The sequence below is a fragment of the Myotis nattereri genome (genome assembly GCF_964212035.1).
Source record: "Myotis nattereri genome assembly, chromosome: 18".
NCBI lineage: Eukaryota > Metazoa > Chordata > Mammalia > Chiroptera > Vespertilionidae > Myotis > Myotis nattereri.
The window spans coordinates 19,354,824-19,369,564 of NC_138093.1; the positions used below are offsets into that span (position 1 = coordinate 19,354,824).

A 14,741-nucleotide genomic window follows, 5' to 3' on the forward strand; every position below is an offset into this window, starting at 1 on the left:
TCCTGTAATTGCTAACAATAACAGAAAAAGCACTTTTGATACTTCGGAATGGAAAACACTACATCGCTATTCTGATGGGAATGTACACAATTCATAATGGCTAGTTAAGGGGAGACCTTGCTTCCTAACAATGTGGCTTGGTTCTCTCATCATATAACTTTGTTTCAGATTTTCTTCCTGGGATTTCATGGGGGGAAATAGCTCAGTAATGTATTTTACCCAGAATCTTTTAATCTGAAATTTAAAACAATAACAGCAAAGCAAACATAAGGACAATTGTTCTTATAACACAAAAAATTGGTGTTCAGAAAAGTAAACATATTTTTACCCAAAGAATGAAAATGTCAGTTGATAGCAAAGTCATGGACCCGTGCATCCTGACCCCTGATATTGGGAACACAACTTGAAGCCCTGTCTAGTGGTTTCCCCCTATTCCAGCCCTACTGTGTCTAGTGGTTTCCCCTGAGGTCAGGGTGGGGTTATTGTGCATGTTTCCAACAAAGAACTGCCTGTGTCTGCATTCTAGGTCTATGTGGGAACCTCACGCGTTGGGGGTACGTGTGGAAATTTTGCTTTTTTGTGGCACATGTTTTATAACGAAGCCCTGCCTGGGGGTCTGGGGCAGGGGTAAGTTCACGGGGTAGAGTGCCGCCTCTGCACCGCTCGCTTAACTCACTGTTGTTCCCCAGACAGCTGTCCTGCCCTCCTGTGCCACTGCGCCTTCTCTACACCTTCAGTTCACTAGTCGTTGCTGCTTGTTTTTCCTCACCAGTCCCATCTGTTGCTGCTAGTACCTCAGGCACTAACCCCCACCCCTGGTTGTTGCTCTTTTTCTGCAGAGGGAGAACCGGAGATTACAGGAGGCCAGCATGAGGTTGGAACAAGAGAATGATGACCTCGCCCATGAACTCGTAACCAGCAAGATTGCTCTGCGGAATGACTTGGATCAGGTACACCCATCATTCACTAGGAAGAGATAAGACTGTGACTACCTCCTCAAGGGCAAGGACCCAGTTGCTCTCACCACAGTCCCGCCGGGGCTCCCTCTGTACTTGACAGGGAGTCCGCTGCTTGATGGATGCGTGGGTGGGTGTAGGTGGGAGGGGACTGCTTGTGCCGATTGGAGCAGGTGGGAAACGCCAGCCTTGCAGAGGGCTTGGGTCACTTCCAAGAAGCATGTGTGACCTACGCTTTTATACCTCTTCACTCCGTGTCTCTTCTCTGCCCCTGTAATTTCCTAAGGCAAGGCCTGCCAGCATAGTCACCTGAGAGCATCCGCCACCAGGAATGCTCATCGACAGGAAATATAAAGGATTTATGTGACGTATGCACATTAAGATACGCATATTGTCGGGTCAACGGGCATCCTAGTGGCTAAGCACCCACACTGCCTGGGTGTGAATCCTAGCATTACCATTTCCTAACCACGTGGCCCAGGCAGTTCTTACCCTACATATCGGTATAAAAACGGCTGCCGCATGGGCTGATGTGAGAATAAAACAAGGGAAAGCAGTTTGGTAGTATGTGTTGAATAAACTTTAGCTGTTGCTAGGAAGACCTTAAATTGTTTAACTTCCTTTGTTCTTTCCAACAGTACTGCCAGCTTTAGGACTTCTGTTTTCTATTGCTGGAGTTTTCAAAAACAGTTGGCAATATGGAAGGAGTCTTGTGTAGATTTAAAGTTATCACTCTATTTTCTGACTTTAAAAAAGTGAACATGCCCAGCCCTGGCCGGGTAGCTTGACTGGTTAGAGTGTGGTTCCAATATGCCAAGATTGTGGGTTCCATCCCGTCAGGGCACATACAAGAAGCAACCAATGCAGGCATAAATAAGTGGAACAGCAAATCAATGTTCCTCTCCCTCTCTCTTTCTCCCTCCCTTCCTCTCTCTCTCTCAAATCAATTTAAAAAAATTTTAAGTGAACATGCTGAACAAATAGTGTGGGATCAGAAAAACTGAGACTTAGAAGAGGCATTATTGTGCCCTAACTATGCATTGGCACTGTTTAAAATACAAATCCATGAATAACATAAATCCGATGGAATTAAGATTGAAGGAATTTTAACAATGTTTAAAAAATTGTCCCTGCCACAACTTCTTTTCCCCATGGACACAGTTGATTTTGCAGCTCACAAGTTTTAACCGCAGTAAGGGGGGAGAAAAGACCATGGGAAGCAAACAGTGCTCACAGGGAGAGGTGGAAGCTGAAGGAGTCAGCACCAGACAGCGTTAGGAAATAAAACAAAGACTGCTGCTCAGAACGCCGGATACGGAGGTAGAAAAAGCAGCCAATCGGGGTGGGAGAGAGATGGCCCTTTTAACCACAAACCTCATGCAGCTAGCCTGCTTGTAAGGTGTTGGTATGAAAAGTATGTGACTAAGAGAGTCAGAACCAAAGAAGGAAGAGGCGTCTCCAGTGGATGAGGACCACACCCCACCTGATCACAGCGGTTACAGTTTTGTATTTAAAAGACTAGAGTGGTGAGTTAGTACTGTAATGAAATTCTTGGTTCCCTGTTAGCTTTCCAAATGGCCCTCACTCATAACTGACTCTGTCATTTTGAGTCTTTTATCCATTAATAGTTTTCTTGAGATGGCGAGCTAAATGAAAAATGTTTTAAGCAGTTGGCCTCAGTGGGCGTTCAGTGAAATAAGCTAGAGCTGTAAATTGTAAGTTGTGTGGGTAGTATATTTGGTAAGCCTTTAAAAGTTTCAAAAAGTAATGAAATTAAATAGTTACTGATTACCTACTATGTCCCAAGCACTATATTAGTGATTTCTAAGCATTATCTCATTTAATCTTCCTAATCACTTATTTTAATCTTCCATTTTATAAATGAAGAAACTGGCATATATACAGGGTGTCCCCCCAAAATATATACACATTTTAACAGCTGATAGCTCAGTTTCGAAAATGAAATATATTTTAATAAATACTGCCTTAATAATTATTTAGAGTGTGTGTACACATTTTTGGGGGACACTCTACATATGTATCAAAGATTTGGTCAAAAATATACATACAAGGTTATTTACTGCAGTGTTACTTATAAGAATAAAAAATAGAAGTAATGCATATGTCCAATAGAAGGGGAGAACAGAAGTATATTTGTAAAATGTCTTTTTGAAATAGATTTTTAAAACAATGGGAAGATAATGATATAATATATGTATTTTTAAACTAAAGTTCTTTTTTAAGGATAATCCTTTTTAAAGGATATTTTAAAATATATTATTTAAAGAAAATATATCATCTACAAATAAAAATCGTAAAAATTAATTATGTAAAAGTTTTTTCGAGAAAATCCATTTTGAGGATCAGTCTGAAAGGATGCTCCATGGGTACTCCTGAAATATTTGAGTGCTGAGCACCTAGGTGCTCATGTAAATACTGGAGCAGCCCCTGAAGAAAGTTAACTCCTTCATCTATTCCTTCTCCCTCATATTTCCTCCCTTCATACCTCTCTTTCTCTTTCTTTTTAAAGAATAAGACCTGGCCCCTGCCTTTTGAAGCTTGCTATCTTGATGAAAGAATAAAAATTGCAATTTCATGGATATCTCCTCCTGATGTTGCAGTTTCTGCCGAGCAGGGCTTATTCACCTACCACAAAGCTGTCCCCAGGTTAGGTGCCCCGCCCGGCGGCTTCAAGGAGGGGCCCTCGCCTGCGAGTCTGCCTCACCCCGTTGGCCTAGTACTTTTCCATTCCCAGCGGGACAAGATCAGATCTCTTCATTAAAACAGCAAAACATTAAACAAACATGACAGAAGATTGTATTTGAAATAATATGTAAAGCAAACAAACACTAATTAGGTAATTAGGAACTCTGAGAAAATAAATGACTCCTTACCCTCGTCATGTCCTCGTGGGCTTCAGGCTTCTTGGGTACGAAGGCTCTCAGTGTTTCTCTCTGACACAGCTTCTCTTTTGAGAACTCACCCTCCCTCAGCTCCTTCAGTAAGGGCTTCTCAGCGATGAGAAACGTGAACAGATACATCTCCGGTTCTGTTTCTGCTGCCCCCGGCTCTCAGGCCCTCCCTGTCCTTTCCTGGTCCCAAGGAACACAGGAGAGAGACAGCCAGGACTTTCCCACCGAAAGTGCCTAGCTCCCTCCTAACCACATCATGTTTCCTGTTAGACCAGAAACATGTACTAAGTGGCAGATTCTTTTGTTTTATTTGAAACAACTGGCTAGTTCTTTGAGAAACTATCTCTGAAAGCTCCTCATCCTGATGGTAGAGCCTTTTGATCAGGTGATGGGAGGATTTGAGATTAAATCACAAATTGCAGTGTTTCTCTCACATTCAAGTCACAGAAGCCTCACAAAGAGGAGAAACTTCAGATGAAGCCTCCTGGGAAACTCTGGCTCCTCCCACATGGGGCCCACAGAAATTTCTGCAGCTGTCAGATGGGAAAGCAGTAGAAATCCAGTGAGCTTGCTTTACCTTGGCCTGGTGAAGAATGTGCAGCAGAAAATGTGAAATAAAAATAGTAGGCCCTCTCCTCATAAATATTTAGTTGTTTTTATATTAAAAACTTCCTCTGGAAAGTGGCTTTCTTTTTCTTTTATTACAGACATTTCCAAAACTGCATTTTTGAAGTCTGCCTCTAATTTTAAGATGCTCTTTTGCTGTGTAGATTTCCCCCCTAAAATCTAATGTATTAGTGTCCTTAAAGGGGACTTTTTCACCTTAAGTATCTGACACTTTCAAGGTATCTGAAAACAGAGCTATAACCTCTGAGGTACGGGACATGAGGAACATCAGACAGTGAGAACGGAGAAGCTGGATGTGGCTTCCCTGCCAGCACCCAGCAGACTGTGTTGGCCTGGCCATCTGGACACGCGGCAGATACGGCGAAACAGACAGGAGGCCACCTGGCCAGCATTCACAATTACTTGGATAACATTTTGCTGCTGTCAGCCAGGGACAGCTTTTTCAAATAGCTTTCATCCTCTGCGTCGGTGGTTTTCTCTGCTGACCGTGTCCTGTGGCTCTCCGCCACCTCCACTCCACACGGTCTGCTTCTGTAGTGACTTTCAGAGCCACATCCATTTATTCGCCAGATACTTACGGAGTGCCTACTCTCTACCTGTGCTGGGCTTGCTTCTGGGGCTGTAGAGATGCGCGGAGAGATGTGGTTTCTGCCTCCCAGAGCTTCAAGTCTAGTGGGCAACACAAGTAAATGACACATGGAATTTGTCATTACAGACTGTGCTAAGTGCTGTCAAAGGAAGTATGACAGAGTTAAATAAACAGGAGCAAATTTAGATGGGGGCAGTGGGGCAGGGCTCAGCCATGCTTCCCTGTACATGTGAACTTGAAGCTGAGATCTAAGGGGTAAGAGCCCTAGAGTGTAAAATAGGCACATTTTTAACTGAGTGAAGCTAACACACAGTGCTTTCTTGCTTAATTTGGGCTCTGTTCTCTGAGTTAAGACCAGAGTATTTTTCTGAGCTTTTCTGGGCCTTTCTAGAAATACGGTCTTTTCTGTTTAGATTACTTCATTTTTCCTCATGGATCTCTCTACCATGGGGTTTTGTATTTATTTATTGATTAGTTGATTTTATTTTGAGAGAAAGATTTGTTGTTCCACTTACTTATGTATTCACCGATTGATTCTTGTATGTGCTCTGACTGGAGATCAAACTTGCAACCTTGGCATATCAGGATGATGCTCTAACCAACTGAGATACCCGGTCAGGGCTCTATCATAGATTTTAGGTCTTAATTTCTCCCTGCTATACTCACTGTCCTATGTGAATACCCTTGTGGGGCTCAGCTGATCTTTGAATTTTCTCACCTGTCTTTGGTCCATGGATCAGCCTCTCTCTTGCTTGCCCTCTCTGAACCCACCCACAGGAACTGCTGGTTAGAGCCTCCCTAAAGGCTCCACCCCCTTCACCCAACCACTTCCACAGGGTCCGAGTGAGTGCTGTGGTGACATCTGAGATGTGTAAGGAGCATTTAGGAAGAGCATGGGCGCTGATGCCAGTCCAGTATGAATTCGGATCATGGCTCTGATAGCAGATGTGTGCCCCAGGCGGGTTATTTGATCCCTGCCAACCTCACTGCCATTACCTGTAAAACAGTCATTGTTGTGAGGGTTAGAGATAATGCGTGCCAAGGGCCTGGTGTGTCATTGGCATTCAGTGAAAGCAGCCATCCCAGGGTTAGCGAGGAACAAAAAGAATGGCTTGTGGTGATGCTGGAACAGGAAGTGCTGGAGTTGGAGAAGTAAACACACTCCCTGCACCGTCTTTGTCTTTATGACTGTGACACGCTCTGATCTGCAGGCAGAAGACAAGGCAGACGTGTTGAATAAGGAGCTCCTCTTGACCAAACAGAGGCTGGTGGAGACCGAGGAAGAGAAGCGGAAGCAGGAGGAAGAGACGGCTCAGGTAACAGGCCTAGGCGGGCTTTCTCTTACACAGGTGTGTTACCCAGGTATGTGGAGCTGATTCATACTACAGACAAGAAACCATTTTATTCTAAATCAAGGCTGACGTCAAAGCAGTCCACGTGAGTGGCATCACACCTCGACATTCCCTTTGCAGGTGTTAGAAGAGGAGGCAGCATTTCTCCCCTCAAGCAGCCTGTAGGAATTTGCCTTTACTGAGCTGTCTAGCCAGCGCATTCACTTTTCTCTAAGTTTAGTAACGGGATTATGATCCGAGAGCTTTGACAAATCTGCAAATTTCGTGTCGGAGCTAAAGGTAATTGACTTCTCGAGTAATTTATGAGGACTGTGAAGCTCAAAGCCCACAGAATCTCTGCTGGGAGTTGCCTCCATCGGTCACACTTCATTTTCCTGATTCATGCCTTGGAAGGAGATGTAACAGTGTTCCTGGCAGAGCTCTCAAACCTTACTCCCAGGGAATAAAAGAAACCCTTTGGGATCCAGCCGTGAAGTTAGCACCTGACAGTCTTCCGTGAGTTAGGAAGCTGTTCAGCTGGAAGACGCTTCCATTGGAAGGTCCCGGATTGGGGACAGGCAGGGCCTCTCTGCCCCAGACGTCTATGCTTGCAGCTTCCCTGGAAGAGCAGGCTGCTTCCCTCTCTCCGTCCAGCCAGGCTGATTAACTCATTTATTCTAATCTTTTGTTCTGAGACATCGAAATACTAAATATCAAGTAAGACACAAAGCCTTTCAAAGACATAGGTCCAAGCAGGCAAAGTTCCAGTGAAGTTACTAATGAAGGGTTGTATCATTGAGTACCTTTTAGGGTTTATAAAAAGTGTTCTATGATTTTTATTGCATTTATTTATTATTATTTTGGAAAATGAAAAAAATGACTTTGGCCTATTTTGGACCAAGATTTTTTTTTTATGTACTTGAAAATTTTCAGGGCCTGATTATCCAGTTTGATATAGGCCTTTCGATGAGTATTGTTTTTTCTTTTACTTCCTACCCTTTGGGGGCTCACTTTAATAACTCAGGTAAAGGTGAAGCTATTAGCCAGTGAACTTAATCCATGCTTCTTCCCTGTTTTAATCATTATGGTACCCTCATGAGATTTATTAGTGGAAACTATGGCTCAGAGAATTAGTGTCAAAACCTCTCAGCCATCTAAGTCAGTCCTGAGGTCCATGGGCCCTGTGATAGGAAGGGGAAAAGCAATGATTTATGTCCTTACATTCTGTAAGATAGAGAATAGAGACTAATCTAACAACCAAGTCTGAATCAGAATAACCTACAAATTGCTTATAGAATTGTAGCAAATATGAAGAAATTCAGAAATCTCCTAATGATATGAGCCCGATTATAAATTGCACTAATAAATTGCACGTACAGATTAATCATTAAATACATGATCAGAATAAACAGATGAATTCCACATCACAGCATCCCAATTAATGATGGGGTATAACCAAAGCTTTTATTTGGTTGTTTGGTCAACAACTTGGAAGACCTGAGTTCACCTGAGCCTGGTGGCACCTGAGCCTTTTCATCGTCTTTACCTTCCCCTATACCTAGAATTCTAGAGCTGCCAGACTACGAAAATAGCTGGTTTAAGCTTAGCATTCATAATTCAGTATTTCTTTGACTGTAACAAGCACCTCCTCTAGGCATCACCTTAGCTCCTTCTGAAGTCACTGTTTCTTTAGTCCCTGAATCTCCTGGCCTCCAGGGCTCTCATCTTTCTCCATCTTTTTCTGACTCCACTCCCAGAGTCCTTTGTTCCTGCCTTCAGAGAGCTGACAGCAGTGACGGTTGGGGATATGAAGAGGAGGGCTTAAAATGTTTTTTCAGTAATTGATCATATAGCATCAAGGGTGCAGGCAATGTGGCCTTGAGGATTTGTTTTAGACTCTCATAAAGATAAATGTAGCTTCTGAATCGACAATTAACAATCTACATATATAAAAGCCTAAGCGACTGTTACAACCAGACAGCGCTCAACACAGGAGCTGCCCCCTGGTGGTCATTGCGCTCCCACAGCTAACCTCCTGCAGCCAGCCAACCTCCCTCAGTCCCTCCCCCTGGTTGGCCAACCTCCCAGCCCCAATCAGTCAGATGGGGACTGGGTGAGGCACCCGATTGGCCCTGATCCCCAGCCAAGCCAAGGGACCCCACCCATGCACGAATTCGTGCACCAGGCCCCTAGTATATTTGTAAAGTAAGTAGTAAGCATAAGCAGCTTTAATGAGAAAAATTTAAGATAGTTATAGCTTTAATGAGGAAAATGTATATAGTTATAGTGTTTATCTTGCCATTGGCTCTGATTCAGGCAGACCTGAATCTAGATGTTTGTGGGAATTATTTAAAGATTGTGACTGAGTCTTGATGTTTTTCATTCTCACTCTTTCTAGCTAAAAGAAGTCTTCAGGAGACAGCTAGAGAAGGCAGAATATGAAATAAAGAAGACTACAGCTATCATTGCCGAGTACAAACAGGTAAAGTACCACTGTGGTTTTTGTCGCTATGAAAGTAATTGTTGTTGTTCTTCAGGGAAATATATTTTGTTTTTAGAGTTTCCAGAACAATGACTGCACTGCATTCATTACATTTGTTGGCTTATTTTCTCCTCTGAAACTGGCAGTGGTTGGACATGCTTGCTGATAACATGGAGGTTTATTTGAGCAAAACAATCTGTTGTTTGTTCACAATGTTTGATAGATTTAGAGGAACAAGAAACCTCATTATTACCACGGGGATCCCGTCTCTGCCCTACTTAGAAGCTAATTTCCTATAGAACACACTAGTGACATTTGCCTCTTTGCCAAGGACTAAAGTTTAGTGATTGTATCGAATAGCAGTAGCTAGGGGATCAGTGTGTCCTTTGCTGTCACAGTATAGAATGTGGGAACTCATTTTCCCACTTGGCTATGTGGCCTTGTAAAGGGAGACAATATCTGTGTATAAATAAGAGGAAGGGAACTTACTGCATTTGGGAAGTAGGGAACCCTTCCTGGAGAAGGGCTGATGTGAGTTGTGCCTCAGCGGCCGGGTGAGATGTGGGTGTGTGGAGAGGGAGCGGAGAGGAGCCATGGGGAAACAGCACGTGCAAAGGCACGGAGGTAGATTAGTGGACAGAAATAGTTTAGTTTGGCAAGAGTATCAAATACAGAAGAAAAGCATAGGTGAGAGGGGACCCAGTTTAAGGAAGGTCTTCAGGGATAGCTGAGGTGTTTGGACTTAATTGTTTATAGTAGGAACACCTGAGCAGGAATGTGGCAAAGCATGGAGTCCAGGTGAGAAAAAATGGGACCCTGACTAAAATCAATAGTGACAGAAGCGGAGGAGAGCGAGCCACAAAATGATAGCCATGTTTTGCTAGAATGAGGGAAAACATTGAAGTGATCATGAGATTTTGAATTTGGGTAAGTGGGAGAGGGCATGGTTAGACATTAACCAGTACAAGGAACATTAAAGGCATGTGCTGTGGAACCCGCCATCACTGCAGATGCAGTTTTTGTCACCATGCTAGGCCATATGCCACACTCTGCAAATAGCAGTCCTTGGGACTGTTCTTGAATATTATCTGGCAAGTACTTCAAGTCATGTAAAAGGCAACAGGCCCATCTGTTTGAAGATAATTAGAACATAAAACATGATCACATGCATTCTATAGTTGGAATTGGTTATCATTGGCTATATTTTAGAATGTTTTGGTTTATTTAAAAGGGTATATGGCTTAAAATTACTAGGATGATTGTTTCTCTTTAATGTTGACTAATGGAGACCTATTTGTTATCTCCAGGCGTGGACCTGGAGAATTCGAGACTGAACTCTACAAGCAGGCCCTGGCCTCTAGGACTGTTTTTGAGGAAAATGGGGTTTCTTTTTAGTGCCTGTTTTGATAATAGAGATCACCTTTTATGTTGCCAGTCCAAATTGCACTTGAAAATTTGACATCCCCTAATTCTTTTATTTCATTACTCAAAAAATTAAAGATTCAAATTTCACTCAAGTTCCATAAGAGTTGAACTTTCAGTATTTTTTTAAAGCAACTTTTGTTTTTTGGCTTTAAAGCATTTATTTCTACCTGTTATAGTACTTGTTAGTACCTTATTTCAAAATCAGTAATAATGAGATTTTATTTAATGCGCACTTATCAGTCAGGTGCTATACTAAACTCTGTGAGTACATATTTTCCACTGATTTTCATAGCACAACACTTTCTGGCCAGGAGGAAACTGAAGCTTCGAGAGCTTACGAATTTCCCAAGGACATAACACTAGAAGGTAGTAGAACTGGACTCCCAGGCTTTACGTTTTATGCTGTGTTGCCAAACCACTTGATGAGATTTTAGTCTTTATTATTTTCTGGTCATTTAACCTTTTTAAAAAATTTTATTCACTCTGCCACTTCTTAAGGAAACTTTTGTCATTGAAAAAAGAGACTCTTTCCATGGCTGTAGATAGGGGACATTTCTGGTTCAAACTGCGTTTCATCCAGTTCCCAGCATAAATAGTATCTTGCACAAAGTAGGTACTCAGCAGAGATTCTATAGAGCGATTCCAGAAGCAGGACAGGAATTCACTGGAACAGTCCTGAGGCTAGAGACGGAAAGAACTCAGATCTTCCTCATGTGTTTCCTTCTACTCATTAAGATAGTGCTCCACACAGGGACACTCCCAGGCCTTCAGCTGCTCACTGCAGAAATGACCACATCTGCACAATTTCTTCCAGCAGCAGAGGTGTGATACCACAGGAGTTGATAAAGTTATGTGCACGCGCTCTAAGAATCATTCTGTTGTCCAGTATGGAGACTCTTTTTTTTCTTTCCTTTAGATCTGTTCCCAGTTGAGCACCAGACTGGAGAAGCAGCAAGCAGCCAGCAAGGAGGAGCTGGAGGTAGTGAAGGTGAGGAGAGTGGAGTAGTTCAGTGATAGAATTTCTTCCACATTCACAGCCCCAAGGGAGTGCCTGATAGGAGGATCCATCCCAGTATGTGATGCTGCCCCACAGGCAGGATGGCTTCTACATCCGCCCTCCCCCCCCCCCCTTCCCCAGCCCCCTTGTTGTAGAAGACTGAGGAATCATGGAGAATAGTGTCTCTCTTCTGACTGGAGTGTAATCCTCCTCCCAACAGCAGAGAGTTATGTCCCCATAAGTCTTATGGGCTGTCAGAGGCAGGTAGTGGGTTTCAGCATCGTGACAGGAGGCCCGGGCTTTCTCGGGTGGTGGAAACCTGGGAACCCTCAGCAGCTGCATCCCAGCTGTGCCTGAGCTTCAGGGTCTGACCCGCAGCTTCATCCCATCGCTGTCTTGGACAGTGAACAGTGTGGGTAACCTGGAACTTGACTGGAAAACACATGTTGGCTTCAAAGAGCAATTTTTTAGATGTTTGTTTTTAAAGAAAACTTGTGGCATTTATTTATATGCTGCCCCCTAGTGGTTTTGATTATTTTTGAAAAAAGGAGTTGCTTATTCTGTAGAAACAGTAAACCAAATAAATGGATTGGTATTCTTTTTTTTTTTTTTTTTTTTTTTTTTTTTTTTTTTTTTTGTTCCATCACAATTTATTTTTTTTTTTTTTTTTTTTTTTTTTTTTTTTAATATTTTTTATTGATTAAGATATTACATATGCGTACCCTCTACCCCCCCTCTCCCCGCTCACCCCCTCACCCCCCCGTTGTCCGTGTCCATTGGTTAGGCCTATATGCTTACATATAAGTCCTTTGGTTGATCTTTCCCCCTTGCCCCCACCCTCCCCTACCTTCCCTCCAAGGCCCGACAGTCCAATCAATGCCTCTCCGTCTCTGGATCAGTCCTTGTTCATCAGTTTATGTTGTTCATTATATTCCACAAATAAGTGAGATCTTGTGGTATTTATCCACTCTCCAGTTCCATCCATGCTGTGGCAAATGGTAAGAGTTCCTTTTTCTTTTTCCTCTTCTTAAAGAATACCTTTCAGCATTTCATATAATGCTGGTTTGGTGGTGATGAACTCCTTTAGCTTTTTCTTATCCGTGAAGCTCTTTATCTGACCTTCCATTCTGAATGATAGCTTTGCTGGATAAAGTAATCTTGGTTGCAGGTTCTTGCTATTCATCTCTTTGAATATTTCTTGCCACTCTCTTCTGGCCTGCATGGTTTCTGTTGAGAAATCAGCTGACAGTCGGATGGGTACTCCCTTGTAGGTAACTGACTGTCTTTCTCTTGCTGCTTTTAAGATTCTCTCTTTATCTTTTGCTCTTGGCATTTTAATTATGATGTGTCTTGGTGTGGTCCTCTTTGGATTCCTTTTGTTTGGGGTTCTCTGCGCTTCCTGGACTTGTAAGTCCATTTCTTTTACCAGGTGGGGGAAGTTTTCTGTCATTATTTCTTCAAAAAGATTTTCAATATCTTGCCCTCTCTCTCCTTCTGGTACCCCTATAATTCTGATGTTGGTACGCTTGAAGTTGTCCCAGAGGTTCCTTACACTATCTTCATATTTTTTGAATCTCTTTTCTTTTTTCTTTTTCGGTTGGGTATTTTTTGTTTCTTTGCATTTCAAATCTTTGACTTGATTCTTGGGATCCTCTTGTCTGCTGTTGGATCTCTGTAAAGTATTCTTTATTTCAGTCAGTGTATGCATAATTTCTAGTTGGTCCTTTTTCATGACCTCCATGGTCTCACCATACTCCTTGAGGGATTTATTAAATTTATCGGCGGTTTCCATAAAATTCTTGAAAAACCTTATAAACGTGGCCTTGAACTCTATATCCAGTCGTCTGTCCTCCTCCGTTTCTGCCAATTGTGACCTGTTTCTTTGTCTCCGCATTTTGGCTGCTTCCCTGTGTTGATAGAGTGGCCTGCGCGCCGGGTGTCCTGTAGGGCCCAGTGGCTCAGCCTCCCCAGTTACCTGGGGTGGACACTCTTGGTGCCTCGCTTGTTGTAGGATCACTGGGAGGAATTGACCTCCAGGCCAATTGGCTGTGGGAAGCAGCTGTGTCTGAAGTGGGAGAATGGACCCCCTCTGACCACTGGGTACAGTGGCTCCTGGATCTAAGGAGGTGCTAATTCAGCCCCTGCCTGAGGCCACACAGCCGGGGCCACGGAGAGGCTCAGCTGTGAAGCAATGCAAGCCGCTGCGGGGCCTTGGGCCTTCTCTTGGAAGTTCCGGGTCTGGCTGGCCCGGCTGCAGTTAGGTAATTATCAGGTTGCAAAGTTCTGGGGCATTCACATGCAAAAGCCTCTGCCGCAGCCCGGGTGGGGCGGGGTCTCAGGGAGGCAAAGGGCGTAGAAAGAAGCTATGGCTGATTCTCCGAGCCCGGAGTCGCGCGTCTCAGTGTCCCGGTAACGGCTGCAAGCACCTCTGAGGGAAAGCGGCCCCCCAAGTTCGCCCGCTGCTGCCTGAGAGAGCAGCCTCTGCCCGTATGAGTCCTGGGTCCCCAGAGACTTCCCAGAACCGGAGATCAGAGCAGTCGGGAGCTTGTGATTCAAAAAGACAGCCGCGTCCTCAGGTGCCACCCCCTTTCCGCGAGCCGCCGCCGTACCTCTGCACTCAGCCTCCGCAGCTCCTCTGGCTCTCAGCGTGCTTTTCTTTTCTTCTAGTTGTAGAAATTACACTCAGCCAGCCTTCCTGTTGTTTTGGACGATGTTTGCTCCGTCCTTTGGGATAATTTTCTATTGCTGTGGGAAGCGACTATTTCCCGGTGTTTATCTATGCCGCCATCTTAGTTTCTCTGGATTGGTATTCTTAAGAAGTAATGTTGGGACCAGTGCTCTAGAAACCTGATGTAATTCTATTTGAATATATTTAGGTTTAATACCGGTAATTTCTATGCATTCTAGGGACTTCAGCATATAGTTTAACAACTTGGGCAAGTTATTTAACCTCTCTAAACTTTATTATTTTGTAAAAGAGAAAACAGTACCTGCCTCATAAGGTCATTTTGAAGAGTAAATAAGATAATGTATATAAAGTGCTTAGCTTAGTATTTAGCACACAATAAATGCACATTTTAATAAGTTATAACCTAAAAATCCAAGACATGAGAAATGAAAATATGAACTTTATTCTGACTTTGTATTCTAAAAGTGTATTTTTCTTATTTCATATTATAAAACACCAGTCTGAGATTATTAGTGAGTATAGAGTTAGTGATCTCCCTCCCCAAACCTGCTAAATTTGGGGTTTATAATCTTCCCTTTCTGCTCTTCTTTTACCCCTCCCACCCCCCACTTAGCTTTTATCATTCTTTGTACCTTGTAGAAACAATGACCAAGACTCAGTCGACAAAGTGTCTTGGCCAAAAAGGATTAACTATCCTGAACTAAAATCTTTGTGGAAATAAAAATAAACAAGG

General features: G+C 43.2%; 1 protein-coding gene across 4 annotated transcripts in view; it reads left to right on the plus strand.

Annotated features, from left to right (window-relative positions):
* The window catches only part of RABGAP1L (RAB GTPase activating protein 1 like), a gene marked incomplete at its 5' end in the record, with an annotated part of 440,168 nt that overhangs the window by 418,389 nt on the left and 7,038 nt on the right, over positions 1-14,741 (plus strand). For 3 of the 4 annotated variants that reach the window (XM_081112105.1, XM_081112108.1, XM_081112111.1), the window contains 4 exons: positions 840-950; positions 6,296-6,400; positions 8,814-8,897; positions 11,239-11,310. In XM_081112105.1, the coding sequence (XP_080968231.1) occupies positions 840-950; positions 6,296-6,400; positions 8,814-8,897; positions 11,239-11,310 (372 nt within the window). The remainder of the gene's footprint in view (positions 1-839; positions 951-6,295; positions 6,401-8,813; positions 8,898-11,238; positions 11,311-14,741) is intronic. The other variant, XM_081112109.1, reaches the window with a different exon arrangement.